This window comes from Aspergillus brunneoviolaceus (genome assembly GCF_003184695.1).
Source record: "Aspergillus brunneoviolaceus CBS 621.78 unplaced genomic scaffold BO95scaffold_4, whole genome shotgun sequence".
Taxonomy (NCBI): Eukaryota; Fungi; Ascomycota; class Eurotiomycetes; order Eurotiales; family Aspergillaceae; genus Aspergillus; species Aspergillus brunneoviolaceus.
Window position 1 is genome coordinate 544238 of NW_020290734.1, and position 26329 is coordinate 570566.

Genomic DNA, 26329 nt, shown 5'->3' on the forward strand with positions numbered 1-26329 from the left:
ATGTAAGTCTAAAGCGTTCATATATACATGCCCGCCGACAAAATTAAGTATTAACAGGTATTAAAAAAGTTTTCACTGGTGAAAAAGAAACTCTCCGCCCCGCTCATAACCTTCTAGACTCCTCCGAAAATGCCGTTATATGTCGTATCAGAGCGGATATGCTCAGTGGTTTTCATGGTTGATTATTTATGATGGTGGTTTTGTTGGTTTCGTGATGTGGTTGTAATGTATTTCACAATGACGGATGGAGACTCAAGCGAAGTGGAACTTCTTGTACCTGTTTTCAAGTCATTAGCATTTTGTAGATGCAGATGGTAAGATGAAGGAAGGAACTCACTTTTGAGAAAGCTTCTGTCTCCAGCTGGAGGATGAAGAGGTGGTGGAAGTGGTGGCCATAGTGGCAGCGGAGGAGCTGCGCGAGCCCAATTGGCCGCGGGAGACATCAGTGGACTCGAGCTCCTTGGCGAGGGCGTCCTCTGCGACGTTGCGAGGAGCAGCGCGGCGAGTGTAGAGGCCGTAGCTCTCGGGGCCGATCATGGGGAAGGGGATAGTCATTTTGAAAGGTTGTGTGTGGCGGAAATTAACCCGGATGGGCTTTGGTGTTTGTTGTATGGTTTGGAAGAGGAGGAGGTATTAGAATTAAAATGCTTTGTTGGATGATGAGAGAAAAGAAAGTCGAGGAGGACCAGCTCGACAAAGCGTTTATATAACTTTTTTCTGACCCCTTAGGATAATCTCCTGATAGAACTACACAGTATCTATGCTATGGTGTAGTGAATCATACACCCGATCAAAATTTTCTTCTTACGCGGCACAATCGATCCGAGAGGCGAGATGGCCGGAAAGGGGGACCTAGACCGTTGGGATCGAAGCTGTCAGGGCCAGTCTATGCTTCCTTGAGTATAGTGGGGCATCTAGAACCGCAGCGAACCTTAACAATTTCTCCGCCAAACTTGCCACTCTTATCAGAAGGAAACCCGCCCGGCCCCCTGTGCGAAAACCGCGCATAGAAAGAAAATCTCCCGCGCAAGGAAAAAAACTCTTCGGCTCACCCGACCACCACCATCCAGCTAGGCTGGGCTGGAACGCCGTGCTAGCCGACTCTGAGTATCCTCTACCTAATGATAATTGCCCTTGAGTCGTTCTGATATGGTAATTGTATGCTGATATCGGCACGGTCGCGGCGTCCTCCCGGTCGCCAATGCTGCCCAACACAGACAAACGACATAGACTACCTACCCGTTGCGTGCGACCGCGCAATCATGCTAGATTTTTCTACGCCGGCTGCCACCCAACCCGCTGATATGCAGCTCCCCAACCTGTCTGCAACCGGCAGACCTTCTGAATTCTGCAATTAAGGTTCCGAAAGCGTGCTGATTGTGTGGCCAGGAAGCTCTGACCCTTGGGCCAGAGCGGGCCGAGGCCGATGCCGTGGATCACTCCACGATAAGATAAGGAGTCAGTCAGGTGTTTGAGTTGCGTGAGCCCTGGGTGTGCCCTTGCAGAATCAGTTGATATGACAGAGGCATGATGTGAGGGATGCTGTTGGTCTCATGTCATACCCCTGGCGAACCTTGGTTTGAGATGGATTCTTAAAATAGCAGATGCTCTTTCATGCTGATACTCAGGGTGTATACGGGTGTATACGTATACGTATAACGTATGCTTCCTGGTGTTGTTGTCAAGCGGAAGGTCTTGCTTGGGAAGGGAAACTGTGGCTGTCCAGTTGGTGTGGCGGGTGTCCGGATTCGGCATCGGTGGTGATGCGAAGTGAACAAAACCGGCTTTTCCCGACCGAGTAATGCGCAACACCCATTTCCTTGACTCTTGATATGCATTCTAGTTACCGGCAGCACTTACGAGTAACATCACTCAGGTCCCACTGCCACATATTCATCAATGATTACGCGACATCAACACAGAGGATGTGACGTTGCAAAGTCAAGGAGAAAAAAACTTTGACAATCATCCTTTGGTTCAGTTTGAGTTTGTGTAAGGCAGCGGTGGAGCCCTGGATTTCCCTTCCCAACATGTCAATGACGTTAGCCCAACATTCTCGCAAACGTCAATCGACCAGAAAGACAACCTAGATTTCCGGACACTATGTTATATCACCACCGCAGAATCCGTTCTTGCTTTCGGGTGGGACTCTGACGGAGACTCTTCATCTCATGCCTACCAACCTCTTAGCCCCGTGTAGACTCAATACACGACAACCACTAACTCCCCCCAGATTCCGGAACTTTCGAGTCCAGAGTGAGCGATCAGCCAACACCAGCCAAGCCGAACAACCACCACCCATCCAGGCTGCATCCACCACCTAGCAGGGTCCGAGATCCTCTTCGACCTGCGCATCCTCCATCGACGTACTCGTATCATCCGCACGCTCGACCCCGACCTCGTGCCAGGTCCCCTCCGTCACCGCCCACGGCCCAGCCGGCACCCGCTCATCCCAGACTCCCCCGGGCGGCCTCCACAGCAACAACATCCCCACCGACCGATACTCAAACATCAGCCTCTCCCACTCCGCACTGGGATTCTTCCGGTGACAATCCAGCGCCAACGCCATCACCCTCCGATACCCGCACTCCTCGTACAGCCACCTTCCCATCGCCCCGGACTCGATGAAACACTCATACCCCCACGCGTCAATTCGCTCATGGCCCCACTGCATCAGCATCCGTCCCACTCCCTGACGACGGTAGTCCGGGTGCACGCCCATTCGATTGACCCCTATACAGATACCCAAGTAGCCAGTCAGCAAACACCCCACCTCCTCTAGTACAGTTCCCCCAAGAACCAGAAAGGAGAATCACGAACCCGCATGCGCCCGTCGAAACCAAGCCCGCCGCGGCAACAGACACTGCGTCAATACGTGGGATGCGAACTCTGCAACCTCCGATCCCTCGGGGTACCAGGTGCACGGGACGCGGACCACGCCCTCGGGGAACGGGTTCGTGTGGTGAAAGGTCCATTCGCAGCCCCCGGCGACGCGGCCGGTGGTCGGGTCGAGGGCGTAGATGTAGTGCGAGGCTGGGTTGCGTTCGTGGGCTACCCAGTGGAGGTCGGTGTCGCGGGCGATGTCGTGCGCGCGGTCGGCGGCAGTCGGGCCGGTGATGGCGTGGCAGAGGGTGAAGATTGGTCTGTATGACAAGGTGTCCTGTCAGCCTAAGGCCGAGCAGGAGTCTTGGTTTCACAAACCCCTCTCGCCCCTTCTTTGTTCCACGGTTCCCGCCGTAAATTCAACCTCGGCCAAGGGTCCCATATAATGCTGCCTCCCCCATCCCAGATAATACCCCACCGCCAGGATCAACACCCCGCCAAAGATCGCTACGCTGTAGTTCATGTGCGATGGAGTCGGATGGCTGCTCGCAGGCCAGAATCCGAAGATGACTACGATGCCCGAGAAGACCAGCGCGAAGATGTTGTTCGCTATGCCTAGCCACCCCCTCAACCGGAAAGGACCCCAGACAAAGCCTTTATTATTACCTCCACCCTGCTGCGGTTCAGAAATGTGTCCTTTGACGCGGCGATACAGGAGCAGGGATAGGGGGATGACGTAAGAGAAGAAGAATGCCTCCATCAGCAGCGAAAGAACGATGTTCAGCACTACCGACGAGCCGATGTTGATGAGGCCGATGAGGCCGGCTGCGATGACGATCACGCAGATGCTGTGGAAAGGAACCGATGTTCGCTTATTGAGCTGTAGAGGTCTAATTAGTGGGAGGGTCAGGCAGGTAAGCAGACTGCAGCGTACCTGAAGAATCCACCGCCAGCCTGGAAGGGCCTGTTCTCTCGAGAAGGCCCACAGCATGCGACTCCCGGAAGAAATTCCGCCGAGTCCGCAGCAGGCCTGCATGATCGCGATCATGCTTGAGAACACAATGGCAGCCCCCGTGCTCTGGGTGGCACTTTCGAGGATCTGCATGAAGGGATACGGAGCGTCCGATTTGAGAACGGCGGACAGATCTCCCGCCGTGAACAGGAAGGCGATCAGCATCGCGAAGCCAAGGACTCCGTTAATGGCAATGGCAAACAGCATCGAGTGTGGAACTACCATGGTACTATTCGCGACCTCCTCCGCCATCTGCGAGTATCAGTAAGGAATCGAACGAGCCGTCTGTAAAGACTTACATGTACCACGCCATCTGTGCCTGGTTTACGTCAGCTCTCATAACTAGTTACCACGCTGAAGGGACGGGCCGCCGGACATACCTAAAAAAGCGCCAACGATTCCCTTTAAACCCACAAATGTGGCCAATGTGATATCGCGCCAACCGCCGACATTGAAGGTCTGGACAAATACTGACCTGGCGTCAGCCTTGGGACCTAGATAGACAATCGGTATGAGAACCGCGAAAAAGCCAAGCACGTGGACGATGCCTATAAAGACCTCCAGCACGGGCAGAATCATTCCTAGCCAGGTGTTCAGGATCGCGCAGATTAGTAGAATCCCCCACATAATCAACGTTACATGCCAGCCTTGAGGTTCGTATTCTGGACGTTTCATCGCAACCGCATTCTGCAGGATGCTCCCGGCTACATACACCGCCCCTGTTGGAACAGCTGTCCAAGCGATAATGCAGATTGAGCCTTCGCCTTGAATTAGAACTGAAAGTGATTTTATGTTGTTGAAAAGATGCATTGACATACCGGTGACATGGCTGATGAATCGCTTCGATGACTCGGGTGCTAGGATACTCGCCCAGTGGTATTGACCACCGGCCTGCGGATGCTATGTCAGATGGTGATCACGGGTAGCAGGAGTCGAAGCCTACCGACGGGATCATGCTCGCCAGCTCCCCCAATGCAGTAAATATGCTGATGAAGCCGATCCAAACGGCCATATAGCCATAGACCAGACCGGCTGGCCCTCCACTAGAAACGAGATTAATACCAACACAGAGCCTTTCATGTCAGCACGGCAATCGGGGAACCATACTTTGGCAGGCCTGCGCCGAAGTTACTATTTTCATGTCAATTTAGGTCGACTGAGCAATGTGTGGCAACGAACATAAGAAAGGCCTCCCATGTGAGCATCAGGCTGCAGGCAAATCCCACCGTGCTGGCCAGTCCGAATCTGCGCTGTCAAATGGGTCAGCTGACAAGTAGATGATGGCATATGTCCAACTGTAGGACTTACCTTGAGGATCTCCCTCTTTCCCACCTGGGCTAACTCGAGTGCATCCCGCGTACAGAGGACCACATTGCCCCGATGGAGAACAGAAGGGCCCTCGACCACTATTGAGGTCAGTTCGACCACACTTTCAGCTGGGGAGCGCTCGCGCATCTTGTCGGAGGGGGTTGGTTCTAGTATTGGATGGTGAGCAGGATGGGCATGCAAGAACAGACCCGATTCGATTTCTGGAAAAGGAACGGAAAGAACATAACAGAAAAACGGAAAACCACCGAGAGAGATTCCAACAGTTGACAGAGGAAAGGGATGGCTGACCTGGGCCCCTGATCCAACATCGGGCTGTCCGATCGGCAAAGTAGGACAAGGTGCGGGGCTTACGGTTTAACCAAGATGCCTGTCGCCTGGGGAGACCTTTGTGCCACCACCCATGGCCGACTTGTCATTCGACCTCTGGCGAGGAAAGCCAGAGCCAGACCCGGGACCAGAATGTGTAGGACAAAGTCAATTTCTGCTGACCGAGCGTCGCCCTGGACCGAGGTCGAGATGAGGCTGCCCCGGGGTCTGCGGCCAGCATCAGGATATGTAGGTCCCGTTCCCTTTCAGGCCAGGGGAGTACCTAGCTCCAGTCACAGGGAGGCAGCAGCATTGAGATTTTAATATTGCTATGTTGCAGTGGGATGGCCACATTGAGGAAATGGGGGGGGGGGGCTACCTTCTGCTGGTTCTGTTAGGGTTGGGTGTTGTCTTCTCACGCCCTCGCCATGATCACCAAACCATCATTCCCACACAGTACTACCTTACTACCTTACTCAGTAGATGTGACCGAGTCGACATTTCTGCTTACCTCGCGGTCTTGACTTGGCTTTTAAATGTATCCAGCACGCCCAGAGCTTTACTCCGAATACGATAAACTTCCGAAATCCTTCGGATAGACAGAACCCCACTGTTGGCGTCCAAGTGTGTGTTAACCTTTCTTGCCGTGCAAGATGGAGGATCACGGCGCCGTCGTTAAGATTGTTTCATGGTTCTTGTTGATTGTGTCATCCGGGGCGGTGGCGGCCTGCCTTCTGACGAGCTGGCATCTCCTCGGAAGGAAGATCTTGGTTCTGACCCTTCTATTGAGCACGCTGGTCAGTAAGAAACCCCTAACATTCCCCGTGTGCTGGCTCCAATCATAGAAATCTCACACCTCTGGACAGCTCTCATCCGCCATCGCCGGGGCCACTGTCTCGCTCGCCGCCACCCGTGGCCTGGGCCGACCGGGGATCGACGATGACACCCCCGAAGACCAGCTCGCGGGTCTCCAGACAACCATCTACCTGACGGAGATCTTCCATGTCCTGACCCTCGGGCTGGGAAAGCTCTCCTTCGTCGCTCTCTTCTACATGGTTCTGTCCGGAAGCGCGCTGACGACCCTCACGCGCGCGATCGTCGCCGTCGGGACGTTCCTCATTCTCTGGACCTTCACCATGGTCCTCGCGGTCGCCTTCCAGTGCCGTCCGCCTGAGGTTTGAAACCTGATGTCTGGGACATGCTTGGACGTGGTGTTAGTCTATTCGCGCATGCCGAGCTTTCTACACGCGCTTACCATGTTTCTTGGTATAGACAGCCCTATGGACCTACTCCGGCGTCATGAACATCATCATCGAGACCATATTATTTGCTGTCCCGAGCATCCTCATCTACCGACTTCGCATGCGTCTGCACAAACGGCTGGTGGTGATCGGATGCTTGAGCGTTCGGACTTTGTACGTTTCCCATCTTCTCCTTCATACCTGCCCTCCCGTGTATGATAGACCGTATGTCACGAGTGCCTGCTCGTCTTAACAAGTTAGCTAAAAACAAATAGAGACATCCTCGTCTCCGCCGTCCAACTCCACTACGTCCACGGCTTCGACCCCAGCCCTTCCCTCCCCGTGGCCCTCTACCCGTGGATGCTCTGCGGCCAGGTCCTGCAGACCGTCACGATTGTGGCAGCGTGCGTGCCCTATCTTCGCGAGTTCCTGGAGTCCTTCCCGAGCGGCATGCTGAAGCCGGCTGGGGTGGAGCGCACGACGGGGCTGCGGTACGGGTCGGGGACTACGCGGCTTCTGGAAAGTGATTCGGGGGCGCCGCCTTAGTTACCACTGGCGGGGTGGGGGTACTTTTCTATATCATTCTGTATAAATACTTTTTCATCCACTTCCCAAAATGATGTACCTGGAGCGAGAGTCGTAAAAGATGAGAATAAGTGCTTTTTGTGGCTGAAGAGAGTCAAAGTGTAGAGTTATCTGAATATCGCCGCGACACTCAGAGAAGAAGGGATGCAGTCCGACACGGTCGTCGGGCCGGTCGAGACACAGGACGCTGTTTGCACAGTGGTGACTGAGTGCGGAGCGTGGTTGTTCTGGTCTGCCACGCGGCCCATGGCTGCTGTTGCCAGGGTCATGAGGACGAGATTTGAGGTGCGCATTGTGGATAGGCGATGGGTCTACAGCGCCGACCTCGTTCTGGAGGTGAATTCTGCAGCTTCGGGCTGAAAATCAGTGACCTGTTGAAAATTAGTAAACCAGTGGTGGAGTGTGTTTCATGCATCACATACCTAATCTATATACGCGCCTTCCTGTTTGTAGGTTTCCTCAGGGGATGAGTTGTTGAAACATCTTCTATCTATCTGACTCACGGAAGGGGTAGTGTGGAATATATTTGCTCACCGTGGACTATCTTCAAGAGAGGGCCACGGAAATACATCCTTGCGATGAGCTCTAAGACTGCGCATTGACCTCGTCGTGTCACACGGAACATGGTAACCAGTGTCGCTCGGAGAATTACTGAATTGCACTCAAGGGGACGGATTTTAAATCTGTTCATTTGATCGGCGGCACGGATCACGGGGGGTGTCGCACAAATGTTGGTGCTCAAAACCTCCCAGTGGCTTAAAGAAGATGGCAACATATGACTCTTACCCAATTTGCATAATGTTTGTAGGCTGGCATAGCTGACTAAAAGGCTATTGGGATTGTGGTAGCCCGGACGAATGTTGATGGTTGTACTGTACTACCCCGTCAGCAAACGGGGCTATTTTCTACACACCTTAGGTGGCCTGAGTATTTCAGCCTCAACGATTTTGGAAGGGGGGAGGGAGACAGAGCTTTACTCGTCATTTGTCTTGGATGCTTTTCGATTGCTGAAACACGCCAATGTTCATGTTGTTAACCCGTTCCACTTTCAGTTGGAATATCTTTGTATATCGACTATTGATCTCCATACCTACCAGGGTCTTCTATTATGCTAGACATATACCGGAAAGTAAGTGAGCATGCCGGAACGATCGAGGACGGGGAGCTCGAAGCAACCGTCGCCGACGGGCTCCTCTCCCACAAAAGGGCAAGCTTGCTACCAACAGTCAACAGCCGCGGGTTGTCCTTTATGACGCTGTTTCTCTTGATATCGTTGGCGGCCAATGTCTGTCTTGTATACCGACAGAGCCCGCAATGACCTCACTGTGACTCTGCGACCCTTTGCAGGGCTCCGCAACTCCAACGCTCTACATACAGTAAGTCTTCCCCACATATCCCCACAGGCGGGAACATCCTTACATCTCCGAACTACAAGCGGGACTCGCTTACGATGTGCCAACCCGATACTCCCTCTCCACCGACTACACCAGCAACAACCAGACGCTTGCGGATCACATGTGGGATAGCCTAAGTCTGGATTCGATGGTTATCGCTCCTACAATTGAATGGGCTGAGGAGGTGGGCCTCCCTGACTCCTGGGATTTTCCATGCGACTCAAGCCGGAAGATCTACTTTGTCAAAGTCTATCATCAACTACACTGTCTGGTACGTGAGGTATTCACCTTGTGTGTCTGATATGTGATCAAAGTTGATCCCCAGCTAACTCATCTTCTATCGGGTGAGGTAGAAAAACATCCGCCGAGCTTTCAAACAGCTTCTCTCCCCGGAAACAGACCCCATCTCCTTCGGCCACGTCGAGCATTGTCTCGACACCTTGCGACAGGACCTCATGTGTCGCGCCGACGACACACCGATGCCGTCGCTGAAGCTGGTCAATGGGGCCGGAGAGGGCCAGATCCGACAATGTAAGAACTTCGAGGCGCTGGTGGCGTGGACGAAGCACCCGGACCGCGATGCGTGCTACCGGCGGCTGAGCGACTACCGGCCTCCGTCGCGCAGTATCGATCGGTATGCGTTTTGTGCCCCGGGCAGTGAGCATTTCGCGGCAATGACGAGGTACTTTGAGTATTATGGGTGGCCACAGGTAGTTGAGGATTGATGCTGGGATCCGGGACTGAAGGAGGGGTAGAGGGTCGAGTGAATACTGATTGGGACCGGGGTGTGAGGCTTTGTGTGGTGCGGTGTAACGTAGTGCTTTTGTTCGGATTATGATAAGCAGTGAATCGAACTTCCCAGCCCCTTGCCTTTTTCCGGATGTTCTTCCTTGCTTTCAAAATCTTCTGTGTTTTCAAGATTTGTTGAATTTTGAGCATGGATGGGAAATCGGCATCGCAAGAACACAACTCTGCCTCTGGGAACGACGAGGGAGCATGTGGGCAGCTCCTGGTGGATTACTATGAAAATGATCCAGACAACCCACGCAACTGGTCCAAGACATGGAGATGGTCCATCGTGGTTCTCGTCGCGTGTTTATGTGCAAGAGGTGTATGTCGCCAACCACGACCTTCGAATGAGTGAAACCATGACCTACTGACTCCACCACCCGACATCAGACAGCTATGTACTATAATTGCCGCGCCCGTCTCGCCTCAGATCCTGGCCTTCTTCCATTCCAACAACCTGCTCTACCGCACCCTGCTCGTCACAATCTGGGAGCTGGGCGAGATCTTCGCCCCTCTCGTCTGGGGCCCTGTCTCGGAACTCTACGGTCGACGGTGGATCCTAAACGGGGCGAACCTCCTCTTCATCGTGTTCCTTGCCGGCACGGCCCTAAGCACCAGCATCCAGATGCTCATCGCCTTCCGGTTCCTCAGCGGGCTCGCCACGGCCTGTATCCCCATCGGCCCCGGTATCGTGAAGGACCTGTTCCCCAAAGACCAACGTGGCCGCGCCATGTCCATCATGTCGCTAACCAGTGTGGTCGGGCCCGTGGTCGGGCCCATCGTGGGCTCGTATCTGGGCGAACGCGCCGGCTGGCGCTGGGTCTTCTGGCTTTCGACGCTGCTCTCCGGCGCTCTAGGGGTGTTAATTCTGACAGTCTATCGCGAGACATACAAACTCACGATCCTCAAACGCAAGGCGGCTGCGCTACAACACAACCCACGCACAACCACCCACCACACCACAACCTCCCCTCCACGCACAACAGCCAACCCTCCTCACCCACTCCCCGACCCTCCTCCTCGCAACCCTCGACCTCAGCCTCATCTACGGCCTCACCTACCTGATCATGACAACCATCGCCCCCGTCTTCCAAGACACCTACGCCTTCTCCGAGGGCGCCTCCGGCCTGGCCTTTCTAGGACTCTGTCTAGGCTTCACCCTCGGCGCCCTGCTCTGCAGCCTCCTCCTGGACCGCTACATCACCCGCCGACGCAGCAGCCCTAGCCCCAGCTCGCATGCATCAGCGAGCCCAGAACAACGCCTCCCACTGCTATTCCTGGCGTGCGTACTCACGTCCGGCGGACTGTTGCTGTTTGGCTGGTCCGTCCACTACAGAATCAACTACCTGGTCCCGATCGTGGGGACGGCGATGGTCGGGCTCGGGCTGGCGGCGACGTCGATCACGGTGCAGACGTACGTGCTGGATTCGTTCGGGGTGTGTGCGGTCAGTGCCATCAGTGCGTTGATGGTGGTGAGGAATGTCACGGCCGCGGTGTTGCCGTTGGCGGGGCCGCCGCTGTTTCGGGCGGTGGGGCACGGGTGGGGTGGGACGGTGTTGGCGGGTGTGGGGTTGCTGGTGGTGCCGGTGCCGGGGGTGTTGATGCGGTTTGGGGGGCGGTGGAAGATGGGTGGAAGGAGGGGGGGTGGGGATGGGGATGGGGTGGGTGGTGGTGATGGTGGATGCGGTGTGGAAGGACACAGGGGGTAATCTGCGGGGAGGGTGGGTGTTTATACCGGGCTACAATATGTCTACAGCAGAAAGTCTTGCCTTGTTTCTCTAGTAAATTGGTGCATTGGTGACTTGTGAACAATCCATGTCTTCATAAAAGGATAATTGTCCCTGGGGCTAGATAATCAGCTTCCTATTTCTTTTTATCCTTGTTCTAAGTTAGTATGCTAGCCATTGTTTATCTAAACAAACTGCCTGAATTGCTTCTACTTCTTGTATGAGGTAACGTTGAGATTTCTGAGAACTCAAATTGTAGCATGCATGAACTTTGTATGATATCTCAAACTACCTAGCTGTATGTATATTCGCCTGTATATTCGCCATTCATCTGTATGCCTTTGTACATATCCCTATAACCTCTTCCTCCATACATTAAGCTAACGTTCTAAAATGCCACCCTAGAATAAATTACTAGAATATCCCCACCCCCCACAAACCCGCCCACCAAACCTCAAATCTCAACCTTGACCCTCCCCGTAGCCCGAACAAACACACTCTCCAGCACCCTCCACACCACCTCCTTCATCCCTTCCCTCCTCAACCCCTCCAGCACCTGCCCCACCCTCTCCCCGGCCACCTCCCCATCCCAATTAACCGAATACACCCCCGAGCCCACCCTCCCATCCGTCCCCCTCGCAACCTCCACCCCCCCAACCATCACCCCACCCTCCCCATTCTGTCCATTGAATTCACCCTCCCGCGCCCGAAACCGCCCACTTGTCGCCAAGAAAACATGGCGCTCCCCACTCTCCACGGCGGGGATATACACCCACCTTCCAATCACCAACAAAATCGCCCACACCACCCACCCATACCAGCTATCTGCCTCCCGGAAGAGCCCCGACCGCACCGTCCCGGGGTACTCATTGACGAACGCGACGGTCGGCGCCCGGTCAGCCAGACCCTCCATCGCCAGCGTCGTCATCGAGGTGACCTGGCCCCGGAAGGCGCGCATCGCAAGGCTGCGGCCGTCCGGGTCGGCGGCGTCGAGGATCGGGCCTTCGTGACCGCCGGAGAGGACGGAGATCACCCGGCGGAGGTGGCCGGGGGGTGTGGCTTGGAGGAGCGGGAGGAGGTTGAGGGTGAAGCGGAGGCGGGCGTAGTAGAGGAGGGAGGCTAGGGTGCGGAGGTTCTCTGGGGTTTCTGTGCGTGGGGGATCAGAATTCTGATTGTGGGGTGGGTGGGTTGTGTCGGTTCGTGGGCATTTTTTCTGCTTGACGGGTAGATGAGGGATGGGGGCAAAGTAACGCACCAGCTTTCCCAGCTGTCGTGCCGGGCCTCAGAAACAGGAGGTTCAGGTAGGGTTCGTCGCGCAGCAGCCTGAGACTGAGCGCGTCGACCGCGGAGAGCAGGCTGACATCGGCCTGCACGAACATAAACCTTCCGGTCGGGTTGAGGAATTCGCATTCATGGGCGATGCGGTGGCCGGCGGCGGCGTTGCGGCCGACGAGATACACCCGCGGCCTGAGGGTTTGGGTGTGCTGGGCGAATTGCTTGACGGTCGCTTCGCCGATGCCGCTGGTTGCGCCGACGAAGAGGGCGATCGGGCTGCGGGGGATGGACGGGTGGGTGGGGATCCCGCGGTTGGAGGCTTGAATTGTGGGGAGGGGGATCATTGTGGGTGCGTTTCTTTCTTTGGGGGGTCCGGGGTTAAGAGGGTGGATTCCGGGGTGTCATCAATGGATGATGGATCTATCTCCGAAATTCCGGTATCTTGGGGAAGGGATTGGTTTATATTCTGGGTTGTAGGCAGTGAATGGAGGGCTGGTGGCTGGATTTGTAAGCCCTGTAGGGGTTTCGTAAGCTGGGCTGCCTGCTAACTCAGCACCTGGAGGTAACTGAAGCAGGCTTGGTGTTTCACAGGCTCGATTCATGTTTATATGGGACTTTCTATACGAACAGTAGAGCTACGCAATCGTCTTGCGTGCTCGTCTTGTCGGCTACTTGGTAAGTGTATGTATAACACTAGTGTGGCCACTTGTGATGGTTGGTGGCCAGATCTTATTCAGTGTCAGCACTCAAGACTTTAGTTCATACCATGGATCTCAATCATGAACCGCTGGACTAAGCTTATCTGGATGGATGTATCAAGGCAACCCTGCGGTGCCGGGTGCCTACCACCAGATTGCCAACATCGCTCAAAAGGAAAACATCGATGTGCTAGTCAACAACGCCGGATACGCCTTTATTGGCAGTGTGGAAGATGCCAGGTATTTGACCCTGGGTGTTAGCGGCTCTGATACTCGATACCTGATTGCTAACGACCCTGTTATGCAGCGAGGCGGAAGTCCGCGCCCAGATGGAAGTCAATTTCTACGGGCCCCTTCGTACCGATCAAGCCTGTCTGCCTGCGATGCGCGCGCGAGGGTCCGGCCAGATCATCCTCATCAGCAGCGGTGCTGGGTGAGCATTCGCCCCAGACCTTTCAGGCTGGACAGTAGGGACGCAAGCTAAATAGAATAGGTTCATTGCTCGTCCTGCACGGGGTGTTTATTCCGCCAATAAATTTGCCATCGAGGCCATTCACGAGTCTCTGGCTCAGGAGGTCAGATCCTCTGGGATTAAGGTTCTGATCGTGGAGCCAGGTGCATTCCGGACGCCTTTTGCGAGTCGGACCATCACGCCTGCGCGACTCAGTGAGGGGTTCAGTCCAGGTTATAGAGGAACCGTGGTGGAGCAGATGATCAACGGTAGTCAGGCCATGAAGTCTCTTCCGGACTATGTGAAGGGTGACCCGGCTAGAGCTGCACGGGTTGTCGTCCAAGCTGTCACCAGTGACCATAATTATCTTCGTCTACCCCTGGGGGCAGATTGCGTCGCGGCGTTGGAGTCGAAAATCGGAGACCTACAGCATGATCTGGAGGCGACGAGGGCTAATGCTGTAAGCACGGATGTTGATTGAACGGTATCGAATCCATTATGGAGCAAGTATGATAATAAGGACATAACCCCAATTCGATAGCCTCTATGCCTTGGAATGCAAAACAAAAGCAATACGAAGCTATACCGACTTGGGCTGCTGCGCCTCCAGCTCAATATGCGGCGCCTCCCGCGCAAGCTCATAGATCGGCCGCGCCTGCATCTCCGTCGGCTGCGGCGTCCACCCCTCATTGTGAAGCCCATTATACCCGTGCACGCCATCCGGCGAAGCTGACCTCCGCCTCCGCAAGCACAGAAACGCAACAACCGCCGCGACGGCAATCACCCCCGCCGCCGTCCCCACCCCAATCCCAGCGGCCGCCCCGGCCCCAAGGCTCGATGAGCTACCCGTATGCGATTGGGCCGATGCTTCTGCTGTACTGGTGGCCGATGAAACGGTGGAGGTGGCCGTCGCGACCGCGTAGGTGGGCGTGCCGGAGGCTGTGGACGGAAGGTACTGGATGGTCGCGAGCTTCGACGGCGCAGGGCCGGCCCACATCTCGTCCGACGGGTTGGAGCAGTTCACCGTCCCCGAGGAGTTCTCGCAGCATGCCCAGAGGCCTGCTTCTGTGTAGGTGATGCGCGCATTGTTGCGGCCGCCTGTAAGGAGTCAGCCGTGATTTAGTGAGCACCCCAACAAATCAGTCAGTCTGGGTTATGGGGTCCCACCGCATCGCGTCCCGCAGGCCGGATCCATGAGAGTCTCATCCGTGCAGTCGGCTGCATAATAGTAATCCTCGTTGTGGGTGTTGACACAGATGGAATTGCTGAGGCAGTAGTCGCCGTTGACGCAGCAGGTTACGTGGGGATGCGTGGAGTTGGTGACGCCGCAGGCGAGGTCAGCTTGGATGTTCTGGATGATACCGTTGTGCATGCCATGGCAGACGGTGGAAGACATTAAGGCGTCGGTTGTGTTGTTGAAGATGCTACTCGTAGAGGATGGGACCGTAGAGCATGGGACGGAAAGATTTTGTCAACTGTCATGATGCGTTGGTGGAGGTTGAGAGTGAGCATTTAATTCGAGCTTGGGCGGCTAAAATGGGGCGGTGCTGGTCGATAGGTTTATCAAAAGGCATCAGCACGTTAGTTCAGCTGAGAGGAGCTAGTTTATGCATGGATCGAGGCCGGATTAGTCTGCAATAGCGCAATGATGGGGTGACTAGACTATCACCGGCGCTTGAACGGTGTTGGTACGCCGCGATGTGCCAGCGACAGACCTCGCCTGTCTAGTGTACTTTAGGTTGAGGACCGACGGAGACATTGTAACCAAAGTAAGTAATAAACAACTTCTTGAATACGTTAGCTTCAGGGAAAAAAACTTGCGATATGCGTATCACATGACTTGAGGCTGGTCTCAACCAATGACTGAGCAGAGCAGAGCAGAGCTAAGTTAACTTGGCGCCTTCCCAAGCTCAGCTCAGCGCTTAGAGCAGCAGCTTCCAGTTCATAATTACTTGGAACACCACCGTCACTACCGTAGCCTCACGCTATAACGAATCCCGTTAAGAGGAATTTTGGCTGTATAACACAATCCTACAACCGCAAGACTAGTTCTACTATGCACAATCTGTAGTATCGTTTTATAAAAGTTCTTGACAATACTAGTAGTGTTACTTTCTACAAATAGTATTCGTTATGTCGAATAGGCAGAATCATTGGAAATGATAAAAAGATATTGAGAAGAGATTCGAAAAAAAAAAAAAAAAGAAGAAGAATTTCTGCTTAGTCAGTATTTTTTTCTAAAATCAGTTAAAATTTTATAAAATGCCTCTTACATCTAATTAATGTAACAGATATCTTGTTATGACAAACAAAAGGAGCTGTCTCGTTTAATTTGTTATATTGTAAGGCTACAGTACTACTTCTATTCCATGTCTCAGTCACTACAACATCACATCTAGTCTTCCACTAGCCTACAAGGACCATGGAATTTGTCACTAGCATCGGTTTATTTTTTTCTCCCCGCGTGTTAGACCTAAAACATGTCACGACTATGTGTATTTCGTGAATGAAACAATGGCAAGAGGTAGACCTTTGCCATGAAAAACACAATCCCGAATTCTGCTGCCAGGCTTTTCTGCCATAAAACATTCTGCGCGCTGTGCCATGCTTGGAATGTTGTTTCCCGCCAATTTTCCTGTGTTAACAATGATAATCACCTCTTCCCGTCCCGGGATGTCGACATCCAGCAACCCTGCAAAAGCATCAATCTTCTTCATGCCCAAAACCTGCATAAGGTCTACCTCGGCCAAATTCTCGACCTCTGACACCTCGCTTAGCACCCTCGCTTCGCAACCGAACGACTAAAGCTCATAGATACAATGCTGCAACTGCTTTCAATAACTTAGAACGACAAGGTCTTTAATCTATTTCAACAGAGAGATTGAGATGTCGCAATGGTGTCGCCAGAGCAAAGAATGTCGCAATTATCTTGCACAATGGGTAAAGCAAACATAGTGTCACCTTCTCAGCACCTATAAGTAGATGTGAACATGACCTGTTACACAAAGCAGACACTGCTATGAGGACCACCCGCCCAGATTTTGATTCTTGAGTTTCGTCCACGATGGAGTTTTTTTCGTTCTCCAGAACACTTGGCTCCGCGCTTGCCCTCATAGCCAGTTTAGGACCTCTGGCATCTGCGCTGAGCGTTTCAGAAAATCCTTTGGCGACTTCGGATCAGCGAGACCTCGATGCCCTGGCGATCGAGATCTATCAAGATAACAGCTTCCCTGTTCTAAAAGCTGAAGCAAAGGCGGCCTACAAGACGGCTCACGGGTCGCCCATCAGCGACGAAGCTTCCTCGAGTCTCGACGCGGCAATCTAAGAACTCATCTTCAGCTCTGTCCAGAAGGCCGTGAACAACGACCCATACTATCCAAAAGTCTATTGGGTCGATGCTGGCCCGCGGGACTGGTTCAATCTTGAGGTACCTGGTGGACGATACTCCTACGACAATCCGGACTGCATCTATCGCACTATTCCAATCAGCTCCGACGTGGACTATATTGTGACGGGCTATCGCCACACACCAGGCCCTACCGACGTCAGCTTCTCCCTGATTAGCGACCCGAACTCCCAGAATACCGTGGCCTACCTTGCCGGTAGTGATCTGGTCATCGCTAGCGATGGCTCGTATATTATCACGATCAACAGCTCTGCCACAGACGGCCGGTCGAACCATATCCAGTCAACCAGTTCAGCTGTGCAGCTCTTGATTCGAAACAACCTTGGAGACTGGCTGTCCGAGACACCGGACAACATCACCGTGGAGGCAGTGAGTGATGTGACCGGTCACGACGCCATCACCAGCGCCCAGATCCTCGTGGATGCCAAATGGAACCTGCAGGAATCCATCGTCGATTACGGAGTGGGGGCACTGGGGCTCAAGACATCACTCTATGCGGTGAACACGCTCTCCACGCCCAGCCAGTCCAGCACCCTCGGCACCCTGACGACCCAGGCGAGCTCATTCGGGCACTTCAACCTCACCGACGACGATGCACTCGTCGCCACCCTCACGCCCGGATCGGCCGACTACTTCGTCTTCCCCGTGACAGATCCGTGGCTGGTGACCACTGACCCCGCCAGTCAGGCCAGTCTGAACAGCAAGCAGTCCGTCGCCAATGACAATGGCACCTACACATTTGTTGTGTCTGTCGCGGACCCCGGGGTCTACAACTGGGTCAACACGACAGGTCTACATGAGGGCACGATCATGGTGCGCTGGCAGGGTTTGAGCTCGTCGTCCAGCGACTCTGTCGCTATCCAGGCTCAGACCGTCGCGCTTTCAGACTTGGCATCCGTCCTTCCCAGCGAAACCCGCTACGTGACTGCGCAGGAGCGCGCGGTGCAGCTTGCCGATCGTGTTGCCGGCTATGCTTTGCGTTTAGAATCCTGATGGGCTTGACGGTAATTATGCTTATGGCGACGCTTGATCCTCTGATTTCGGAACCGAGGAAGCCGAGCCCAACGGATTCAGGCAGGGCCCTTGAGGGAAGGTTGGGGATAGTAGGTATTAAGTTCGGGGGGTATGCTGAAATAGAATATGGAATCCAACACGAAGTACAGAAATGTGTTAACTTCCTTTATGAAGAAGAAATTATGTAAAACTGGCACTTCGGCTTCCTGGGTTATATAGTCAGTAGCTTCCGGCTGTATGATAAAGTGCAGCCTAAATGCAAGTCTAGCGCACTGATGTTCACCGACAAGATACAGATTGCCCCATCCAGGCAACAAATTAACCAGTATAGTACTGTACCCGGTGCGGATGAAGACTACCAACTGATGTACAGTACATTGTGGTTATTTACACCTGGCCTTGGCTCACTGAATTAGGCTAGTCGAAAGATGGTCAAGTTAAGTTAGTCGCTGACCTTTACACCAGGCACCCATCATCAAGCATGCATAAGATACCCTCAACCACGCTTGATCGACTGTCACAAGCTTGATCATTCTACTAAGCTTCAAAACTCCGAGTTCCCCTCTCGAGAATCTACGTTTCATGCTTTCGTGCACACAATGATGGAACAAATCTGTTCAGTATCAGACCCCAACCTTGGATCCCTCGATGCAGACTCTCTTGATCTTGACATAGACTCCCTGGACCTTACACCTCTCGAAAGACCCACAAAGATTGCAATCATAGGTACGTCTCAGTAGCGCAGTCAGCAGCTCTCAGGTCCCGTCGACTCACGGAATATCCAGGAGGCGGCATCGCCGGCGTATCTATAGCCTACGAGCTACGCAACCGGGGATCAGCCACATGGTGCCCCGAAGCGACCCTCTTTGAGCGCGATGACCGCCTGGGCGGTCGGATCCACAGCGTGTTCAAATACAACGAGGGTCGCGAGGTGGTCGAAGCGGGTGCTGCGTCTTTCTGGTGGGAAGACTGGCGTCTCCGACGTCTCTTCCAGGAAGCAGGGGTCGAACTCGTGGCTCCCCACGGTCGGAAAATCCGGGATGAGCCACAGAGCCGCAGCGTCGGGATCTTCGATGGACGAGCTATTGTCGCGTCCAAATTGTCGGGTCCGGAGACGTCGACGCACTTTGCGAAACTGGTCTGGCGGCATCGTTGGTTAGGCTGGTTCTGGCTGCACTTATGCATTCAGTTTGTGTCGATCGCGCGGGAAAATAGGTACTGGAGAGACTGGCGGCAGATATTCAGCCATGCAGCGGATAAAGCTGCGGCGGCCGTGAATCCATACGAGGATGAGGTGACCAGGTTTGCAGCCAAGTACGGCCTTTCTTCCAGACCCCAGGTGTCAGCGGAAGGCGGGAACGAGCGCGCGGTGCGCCGACTCGCGCTGTTGTCGCAGGCCACCGTCCATCTCCGGTCCACCGTCACCGATATCAATGTCCTCGACGAGCGGGATTTCGATATCTCCTGGACAAGGGCCACCGATAAGGGCACCGAAGAGAGGCACACAGCGCACTTCGATGCGGTGATCATCGTCGCCCCCTTCTCCCAGACCGGGACCGCCATCAGCCCACCGCACCTCCAACCAGCGGAGTCCGCCTCTGTCGAGTACACCCCGCTCCACGTCACGCACTTCATCTCTCGCTACCATATCGACCCCGCTGCCTTCAAACTCAGCGCAACAGAACCCATTCCAGACGAAATCTGGAACCTCAACTCCAATGCCAACGCACAGCCCACTCACGACCAAGACCAACAGCCACTATCAGGACCACCCCCCTTCCTCACACTCACGCACGCCCCCTCCTTCTGGATAGCCGGCTGCTGCGGCGACACCGAGAACCTCTACCGCATCACCTCCACCCAGCCCTTCACCGACGCCGACATCGCCAGACTCTGCCTCCCCGCCTTCCCGGAAACGGTCACCTTTCCGCATCAGAGCCGCTACATCCCGTCGTTCGACGCGCACGCGGAGCTTAATCAACCGAATCCACGCTTCCGAGGTGTCCGCGTCTTCGATGGCGGCCGCGTGCACGACGAGGGGTGGTATCTCCGGCACCGGGGTTGTACGCCGGCGCCGCGGGTCAGGTGGGTGCATCGGCAGGTGTGGGAGAATGGGGTGCCGGTCGTGCGGAGGGGGGGAAAGGCGCGTGGTGGTGGTGGTGACTGGGCGGAGGTGAGGGCTCGCGAGAGGGCGGCGATGCGGTTGATTGCGGGGTTGTTTTATGTGTCCGGGTTCGAGGCGAGCAAGGGGGCGAGTTTGGCGGGGAGTGTGTGGGCTGGGAAGGAGGTGGTGGATTTGCTGTGTTGTCGGTGTGGTCGGTGTTGATCTATAATATCTGACGTTTGCAAGACGAGAAGCAGACTGTCGACGCGGGAGTGTTGACTTCAAGCACCGTTTTCTAGTATGAATTTGATGCTTGCCTGCTGTTCACTCATATTGGTACAGCGGCACTAGAGTTGCCTCTTGCTAGCGCTCTGCTATCAGTTATTGACTGGTGGCTTGGGGCCGTTATACGCTTAGTAGTTAGCCAGTGAAGTATTTATGTCCCATGGGTTGTAGAAGTTGGCAGTCTTAACCTTTTCCCTCATTTGTAACAGATCCTTTTATCAACGATAGAAGAATTAGTTGTCGTGATGATCTATGCAATATCAACCATTCTTGCCATATACTTATACAGTCCCCAATCCCCGTACACAAATATACGACAACATGGCCTATACTACGACCGCTCCAACGCCTGAAGCGCCTCGTCTAGCGAGATGACCTTGAGCCCCATTTTTGGCAGCAGCATATCCAACATAACACTCGAGAACGCAGCGGTCTGGTCCACCGGCAACTCCAAGACATTGTCGCGGATCACGTAGACATCGTAGTCCAGGTCGAACAACCGGTAGATCGTAGCCATCACGACGCCGGAGAGACTTAGTCCAGACTGTCCAAAGTTACATTAGCAATAGACTCATAACGTCAACAGGTACTACCCTACCATTATGACAGTCCTGATGTTGCGCGCTTGTAAAATCTGCTCCAAGGAACTGCCCATGGTCGCACTCCACCGCGTCTTCTGTAGGATGATGTCTTGCTCGTCGAGCTTGAAGTATTCAGCGATCCGCACCTCCGATGAACCAGTCCCGAACTCGCCGTATGGAGCGATCAGGTTGGCGAAAGGCGTGTTGGGCTGGACCTCGGGCTGGCCGCGTTGGAAGGAGAGGGTGGAGAAGACGGTGAGCGGACGTGGGGACTTTTGGTGGATGGCTGCGTTCCATTTGTTGCAGCTTTGGATGAATACATGTCCTTCTGGGGTATCTTTCACAGCGTCGATTAAAACCGTCATCCAGTCCAGGTTGAGGACCGCGTAGTTCTCGCCGAAGCTGAGGGGGCTTGTGCTGGAGGTGGTCATGTAGAGGAATGAATCGTATCGAATTGCGGGAATTGACTAGCAGGGTATCATCAGGCCCAGGATTTTATGCAGCAGGGATAGGGAGAGTTCTCACTCAGACTGTTAAGCAATTATATCCCTACGCAATCAGTACGGTACATCGGGGTCTCAGCGCCCCTTGAGTGGAAGGGCACAGCGGAGTTCCGAGATGCTTTCTTATTGGTGTCTCATTGATCCTCACATGACACTTTCCCCACTCAACTCTTTTTGAAGTGGAAATGTGAGTACGGAATTCCGAGGCTTCTCGGAATACCGATATCTGGGCTCTGTTTGATGCAGCTTCTTGCCACTGCGACGAATGCGTCACTTAAGGCATATAAAGCAACCGATCCAACGCTGTCTGCAACCTTTAGTATACTTGGAAAGCCTTGCAGATCTCTCCTCAATTCTCAATCAGAGTCATCAACACATTACACAATGTCACTGGACAATAAATCCCTAAGAGCACAACCAGCACAACTGCAGCAACCGGGGCAGCCGGCGCCAGCAAATCTAACCCCAAGCGCGCCCGCTTCATTCACCACAGAGCAGTCTCCTGCACATGTCACACCTGAAGCACCATACAGCATCTTTGATAAGCGACAGAAATGGTTAATCATCGTTCTGGTTTCCACAGCCGCAACTTGTACGGTCAAGTCACCCACCCATGCAAAGCCGAACCTTGGCCGACCAGTCAGCAACTGACTCTCGATTCTAGTTTCCGGCTTCGCATCTAACATCTACTTCCCCGCACTTCCTACTATCGCCAGAGATCTCAATGTTTCCGTCGAACTGGTCAATTTGAGTGTGACCTCCTATCTCATCTTCCAAGGTCTAGCCCCCAGCCTCTGGGGCCCCATCTCCGATGTGCGAGGGCGACGCACCGCCTACATGGGCACCTTCGTGGTGTTCGTCGGGGCCTGCATCGGTCTCGCCTTGACAAAGAGCTACGCCCAGCTAATCGTCTTGCGGTGCCTCCAGAGCACGGGAAGCGCCAGTACGATCGCCATCGGCTCTGGGGTCATCGGCGACATCACGACCCGAGCCGAGCGCGGCGGCTACATGGGGATCTTCCAAGCCGGCCTCCTGGTCCCCGTCGCCGTGGGCCCCATCATCGGCGGTGCCATTGCCGGCTCTCTCGGCTGGAAGGCGATCTTCTGGTTTCTTACCATCTATGGCGGCGTGTTCCTGTGCCTGCTGGTCATCCTTTTGCCAGAAACCCTCCGCTCCATCGTCGCCAACGGCAGCCGCACCCCCTCCAACCCACTAACCCGTTTCCCACTGGACGTGTACCAACGCACCACCAAGACCCCCTGGCAGGACTACTCCCAAGACCCACAGACCCAGCGCGCCTCCCGTAAGAAAATCGACCTCCTCGGCCCGGTCCGCATGCTCCTCTCCAACCACGCGGCGCCCATCATCCTCTTCCTCGCCATCTTCTACGCCGTCTGGCAGATGAGCATCACCGCCATGTCCTCCCTCTTCGAGGAGCACTACAACCTCACCGAGATCCAAATCGGGCTGACCTTCATCGCCAACGGCGTCGGCTCGATGATCGGCACCCTGGTCACCGGCAAGATCCTGGACGCGGATTACCGGCGGGTGAAGGCCGCGTACGAAGCCTCCTTCGACGCGGAACACGACACTGGCTACTCCGGCACCGCGAGCGCGACAGCCCTCGCTTCCGCGCGGGAGGCAGATTTCCCCCTGGAGCGGGCGCGTCTGCGCCTGGTGCCCGTCTTCTCGCTCCTCCAGTGCTGCTCCATCATCCTGTTCGGGTGGACGATCCAGTATCCGCACAAGGTGCACATCGCGGTGCCGATAGTCTCGACCTTCATCACCGGGTGGACGGCGGTCTCGACCCAGTCGCTCATCATGACTTACCTGGTGGATGTGTTCCCCGAGCGCAGTGCGGCTGCCAGCGCTAGTTTGAACCTCGCGCGGTGTCTGTTTGCGGCCGGGGGCACGAGCTTTATTATGCCGATGATTGACGGAGTGGGAGTCGGTGTCGCGTTCACAATCTGTGTGGCCGTGCAGCTGCTGGCGTTGGTGGGGCCCTTCATCCAGTGGAGGTTTGCGGCGGGGTGGCGGAAGACAGAGAGGGATGAGGCTGCGCGGAGGGCGGAGGCTAAGAGTCCATCGCCCTCGCCTTGAAATGGGGCGATATTTACTCTTAGACGATGAGACCTGAAGATTCGCTTGTCATGCAAAGCCCGGCAGTGGTGTTGCCGGTCTTCCTTGCTCGACACGGACGCACAATAAAATGATTGTGCGGCTATTGCCGATTTTTACAGATAGACTTAATACAACAGTTCATTTTCTTGTATTATGGTAATATTATCCCGGCACTACAGCTAGCCTTTACTGTTGTAGTCTGTAGATTGACGATAATAGGCGAGTCAAATTCCACAAGCCGCCCGCAGGATTCGGCGAGTCCTCGTCCGCCAAAGGATTTATCCGCCTTCGACAGGAGAACCGGCCATCCCCTCTGTCGATATCCAAGAAACCGAGTCAGGGATGCAGAAACCGGCAATTCTGGGCCATTCACAGACTCCAGTCCGGAGTAAACCCGCACCATCCCGCATCAATGAGCGTCATTGTTGGGGTTGTCACCCCGGATTCCCCACACTACTCAACGCTTCAGGGTCCACTCCATCAGCTAACCTTTTGGTCCTTGCCTGGTGAGGACTAAACTCCGCAGTCACAACCGGTAACCCGATCTTGGCTCTCCAGCATCATTTCCGCCATTGCCATACCCAGGACAGAGAGCAGGCGTATAAAGCAACCACGGCGGTCTATACTTTCGGCCACGACATGCAGTATCTAGCAAGTGCATACAAGTCAAGATGAGGTCACTCATCCCTCTAAGCCTGCTCGTACCTGCAGCGGCAGCCCTCTCGTTGAAAGTCAACACGACGATCGGTCAGGTGTATGGCATGATCAACGGCTCAACACCGGGGGTGGCTCAGTTCCTGGGCGTGCCCTTCGCCGAACCACCGCTCGGCGACCTCCGATTTGCACCACCGCAGCCCAAAGCCCACGCCAACCGCACCATCGACGCCACCAAAATCTCCCCCAACTGCCCCCAGTACCCTCTCACCACCGTCACCGACCCGTCAGTCTACACCATCGACTCCCCGTGGCTGCAGCCCTACGGACCCTGGTCGGAAGACTGTCTCACCCTGAACATCTGGGCGCCGCTCCATCCGCGCACCCCTGGCCCCCTGCCGGTCCTCATCTGGCTCTTCGGTGGCGGTTTCTATGAAGGAGGCCTGCTGACGAACGGATTCAATCCGAGTCCCTGGATCCAACGGACGCAAGAACATATCGTCATTGCGGTCAAGTGAGTGATCCCCACCCCCCACCACAACCACGACAACTGCCCACCCAGCCCTAACCGCCCTCTGCCCTCCGCACCCTCACACTACAAACCACCACCACCATCACGAAAACTAACACACCTACCACCCCCGCAAAGCTACCGCAACAACATCTTCGGCTTCCCCAACGCCGCCGGCCTAGCCGCCACCAACCAAAACACCAACCAAGGCCTGCTCGACCAACGCCTCGCCGTGGAATGGGTGCGCGACAACATCGCCTCCTTCGGCGGCGACCGCTCGCGCATGGTGCTGTGGGGCCAGAGCTCCGGCGCCGCCAGCGTGGACTACTTCAACTTCGCGTGGCCGGCGGATCCCATCGTGCACGGGCTGATCATGCACTCCGGGAGCGTGTTCGCGACGGGCGCCAGCAAGGACGTCACGCACAGCAACTTCACCTTCGTGGCGGAGCAGCTGGGCTGCGGGGGTGGGCTGGCCGCCAGCGAGGAGCTGGCCTGCATGCGGCACAACGTCAGTGCGGAGGCGCTGGTGGCCTTCTACGAGAACTATACCCTCGGTGCGGACACGCCGGCGCTGAAGTTCACAACGATCGTGGATGGGGTGACTAAGTTTGGGAACTTTACTGAGCGCGCGCTGGAGGGCAATTATTCGGGATTGGTATGTTCTCCCATGGGCTGTGTTATTGGAGAGGAAAGAAAGGGGGGGGGAAGGTTGGGGAGATATGCTGACGAGCTGGAACGGAAAAGCCCGCGATCCTCGGCACAAACGCCAACGAAGAAGCCTCACTCGTCGCGTGGGTGGGGCCGCAGGGCCCGAACCAGACGTATATCCATCATCAGACGCTGGAGACGGACCAATGTCCGGCGAATTACTATAATGAGTACGTTTGACCGTTTTTCTTCTCTTCGAAGCAGAAATACCTGACAGCTGCCGCAGACTGCGCTACAACACCTCCTCGCTCACCTTCCGCTGGTACAATCTGGCGCACTTCCCGAACACCTCGCCCCGGCCGTGGGAGAAGGCGTACCACGCCTCCGAGCTGCCGCTGCTGTTTGGCACCTACCAGTGGTACGGGGGTGCGCCGACGGCGCTGCAGCGGGCGGTGTCGACGCGCTGGCAGGATCTGTATCTGGCCTTTATGAAGGACCCGGTCCACGCCCTCCCGAGCATGGGCTGGCCTGCATATACCCCGGACGGGCAGGCGATGGCCTTTGGCGCGAACGGGACGGTGTCGAGTCTGATGCCGGTGAGTGCGTTGGCGGTGGGATGTGCCGAGTTTCCGTTGCCGACGCAGTGAGGCTTGTTTTTGCACTGTGGGCTGAGATGGAGACCTGCATTATTGTATATTGTAAAGAGTTCGAAGATCATGGTCTAGCGTCACTCGACGAAGCCATGCCGTCATAGATTCCATGATTCACAGACATACATATATTCATTGCTCATCACACATCGAAACCACATGCATTTATCTACACCCGCTCTCTTCCCAGCCCTAAGTCCCCTGCCCATTGACCCGCCCCCT

General features: G+C 55.0%; 15 protein-coding genes across 15 annotated transcripts; 9 read left to right on the forward strand and 6 right to left on the reverse strand.

Annotated features, from left to right (window-relative positions):
* Window positions 1-252: 252 nt before the first annotated feature.
* BO95DRAFT_459127 (uncharacterized protein) lies at window positions 253-555 on the reverse strand (the record flags this gene model as incomplete). Its single annotated transcript, XM_025588623.1, has 2 exons — window positions 253-277; window positions 338-555. 2 exons carry the CDS (start codon window positions 553-555, stop codon window positions 253-255), a joined length of 243 nt encoding a protein of 80 aa, XP_025447167.1.
* Window positions 556-2320: 1765 nt separating this feature from the next.
* On the reverse strand, window positions 2321-3148 carry BO95DRAFT_352190 (GNAT family N-acetyltransferase; the record flags this gene model as incomplete). Its single annotated transcript, XM_025582122.1, has 2 exons — window positions 2321-2733; window positions 2821-3148. Coding segments are annotated over 2 exons (741 nt in total), but the record flags the coding sequence as incomplete, so codon positions are not given.
* Window positions 3149-3193: 45 nt separating this feature from the next.
* On the reverse strand, window positions 3194-5290 carry BO95DRAFT_351976 (choline transport protein; the record flags this gene model as incomplete). The annotated part of the gene is made up of 8 exons (XM_025582106.1): window positions 3194-3703; window positions 3758-4087; window positions 4135-4154; window positions 4216-4593; window positions 4654-4726; window positions 4779-4908; window positions 5015-5085; window positions 5144-5290. The coding sequence occupies 8 exons, from the start codon at window positions 5288-5290 to the stop codon at window positions 3194-3196; spliced, it is 1659 nt and encodes a 552-aa protein (XP_025447169.1).
* Window positions 5291-6123: 833 nt separating this feature from the next.
* BO95DRAFT_459129 (uncharacterized protein) lies at window positions 6124-7257 on the forward strand (the record flags this gene model as incomplete). The annotated part of the gene is made up of 4 exons (XM_025588624.1): window positions 6124-6267; window positions 6337-6645; window positions 6743-6885; window positions 6987-7257. The coding sequence occupies 4 exons, from the start codon at window positions 6124-6126 to the stop codon at window positions 7255-7257; spliced, it is 867 nt and encodes a 288-aa protein (XP_025447170.1).
* A 1147-nt stretch (window positions 7258-8404) lies between these two features.
* On the forward strand, window positions 8405-9415 carry BO95DRAFT_459130 (uncharacterized protein; the record flags this gene model as incomplete). Its single annotated transcript, XM_025588625.1, has 4 exons — window positions 8405-8581; window positions 8644-8672; window positions 8700-8961; window positions 9044-9415. The coding sequence occupies 4 exons, from the start codon at window positions 8405-8407 to the stop codon at window positions 9413-9415; spliced, it is 840 nt and encodes a 279-aa protein (XP_025447171.1).
* A 105-nt stretch (window positions 9416-9520) lies between these two features.
* On the forward strand, window positions 9521-11287 carry BO95DRAFT_470322 (MFS general substrate transporter; the record flags this gene model as incomplete). The annotated part of the gene is made up of 4 exons (XM_025589513.1): window positions 9521-9801; window positions 9874-10353; window positions 10466-11108; window positions 11262-11287. The coding sequence occupies exons 1-4, from the start codon at window positions 9628-9630 to the stop codon at window positions 11285-11287; spliced, it is 1323 nt and encodes a 440-aa protein (XP_025447172.1). The 5' UTR covers window positions 9521-9627.
* A 373-nt stretch (window positions 11288-11660) lies between these two features.
* Window positions 11661-13058, reverse strand: BO95DRAFT_498195 (uncharacterized protein; the record flags this gene model as incomplete). Its single annotated transcript, XM_025590914.1, has 2 exons — window positions 12462-13058; window positions 11661-12352 (listed from the first exon to the last, which is right to left on the reverse strand). The coding sequence occupies exons 1-2, from the start codon at window positions 12823-12825 to the stop codon at window positions 11661-11663; spliced, it is 1056 nt and encodes a 351-aa protein (XP_025447173.1). The 5' UTR covers window positions 12826-13058.
* Window positions 13059-13291: 233 nt separating this feature from the next.
* BO95DRAFT_459133 (NAD(P)-binding protein) lies at window positions 13292-14111 on the forward strand (the record flags this gene model as incomplete). The annotated part of the gene is made up of 3 exons (XM_025588626.1): window positions 13292-13419; window positions 13487-13612; window positions 13673-14111. 3 exons carry the CDS (start codon window positions 13292-13294, stop codon window positions 14109-14111), a joined length of 693 nt encoding a protein of 230 aa, XP_025447174.1.
* Window positions 14112-14210: 99 nt separating this feature from the next.
* Window positions 14211-15026, reverse strand: BO95DRAFT_459134 (uncharacterized protein; the record flags this gene model as incomplete). The annotated part of the gene is made up of 2 exons (XM_025588627.1): window positions 14211-14728; window positions 14798-15026. The coding sequence occupies 2 exons, from the start codon at window positions 15024-15026 to the stop codon at window positions 14211-14213; spliced, it is 747 nt and encodes a 248-aa protein (XP_025447175.1).
* A 1668-nt stretch (window positions 15027-16694) lies between these two features.
* Window positions 16695-18208, forward strand: BO95DRAFT_498206 (uncharacterized protein; the record flags this gene model as incomplete). The annotated part of the gene is made up of 2 exons (XM_025590915.1): window positions 16695-16906; window positions 16970-18208. 2 exons carry the CDS (start codon window positions 16695-16697, stop codon window positions 18027-18029), a joined length of 1272 nt encoding a protein of 423 aa, XP_025447176.1. The 3' UTR covers window positions 18030-18208.
* A 154-nt stretch (window positions 18209-18362) lies between these two features.
* BO95DRAFT_478609 (FAD/NAD(P)-binding domain-containing protein) lies at window positions 18363-20376 on the forward strand (the record flags this gene model as incomplete). The annotated part of the gene is made up of 3 exons (XM_025590046.1): window positions 18363-18466; window positions 18516-18776; window positions 18836-20376. The coding sequence occupies exons 2-3, from the start codon at window positions 18650-18652 to the stop codon at window positions 20374-20376; spliced, it is 1668 nt and encodes a 555-aa protein (XP_025447177.1). The 5' UTR covers window positions 18363-18466; window positions 18516-18649.
* Window positions 20377-20770: 394 nt separating this feature from the next.
* On the reverse strand, window positions 20771-21451 carry BO95DRAFT_427568 (cysteine hydrolase family protein; the record flags this gene model as incomplete). Its single annotated transcript, XM_025584804.1, has 2 exons — window positions 20771-20983; window positions 21038-21451. The coding sequence occupies 2 exons, from the start codon at window positions 21449-21451 to the stop codon at window positions 20771-20773; spliced, it is 627 nt and encodes a 208-aa protein (XP_025447178.1).
* Window positions 21452-21907: 456 nt separating this feature from the next.
* Window positions 21908-23623, forward strand: BO95DRAFT_498209 (putative MFS multidrug transporter; the record flags this gene model as incomplete). Its single annotated transcript, XM_025590916.1, has 2 exons — window positions 21908-22115; window positions 22188-23623. 2 exons carry the CDS (start codon window positions 21908-21910, stop codon window positions 23621-23623), a joined length of 1644 nt encoding a protein of 547 aa, XP_025447179.1.
* A 558-nt stretch (window positions 23624-24181) lies between these two features.
* Window positions 24182-24954, forward strand: BO95DRAFT_159341 (alpha/beta-hydrolase). The gene has a single exon (XM_025580715.1). It carries the CDS (start codon window positions 24316-24318, stop codon window positions 24814-24816), a length of 501 nt encoding a protein of 166 aa, XP_025447180.1. The 5' UTR covers window positions 24182-24315; the 3' UTR covers window positions 24817-24954.
* Window positions 24770-26250, forward strand: BO95DRAFT_438442 (alpha/beta-hydrolase). The gene is made up of 3 exons (XM_025585516.1): window positions 24770-25464; window positions 25554-25687; window positions 25744-26250. The coding sequence occupies exons 1-3, from the start codon at window positions 25093-25095 to the stop codon at window positions 26102-26104; spliced, it is 867 nt and encodes a 288-aa protein (XP_025447181.1). The 5' UTR covers window positions 24770-25092; the 3' UTR covers window positions 26105-26250.
* The last annotated feature ends 79 nt before the right edge of the window (window positions 26251-26329 follow it).

Coding starts and splice junctions, on each gene's coding strand:
- BO95DRAFT_438442 (XM_025585516.1), top strand. CDS start 25,093: ATGGTGCTGTGGGGCCAGAGCTCCGGCGCCGCCAGCGTGGACTACTTC. Junction 25,465..25,553: donor AGGGCAATTATTCGGGATTG/GTATGTTCTCCC, acceptor GGAACGGAAAAG/CCCGCGATCCTCGGCACAAA. Junction 25,688..25,743: donor CCGGCGAATTACTATAATGA/GTACGTTTGACC, acceptor CAGCTGCCGCAG/ACTGCGCTACAACACCTCCT.
- BO95DRAFT_159341 (XM_025580715.1), top strand. CDS start 24,316: ATGAGGTCACTCATCCCTCTAAGCCTGCTCGTACCTGCAGCGGCAGCC.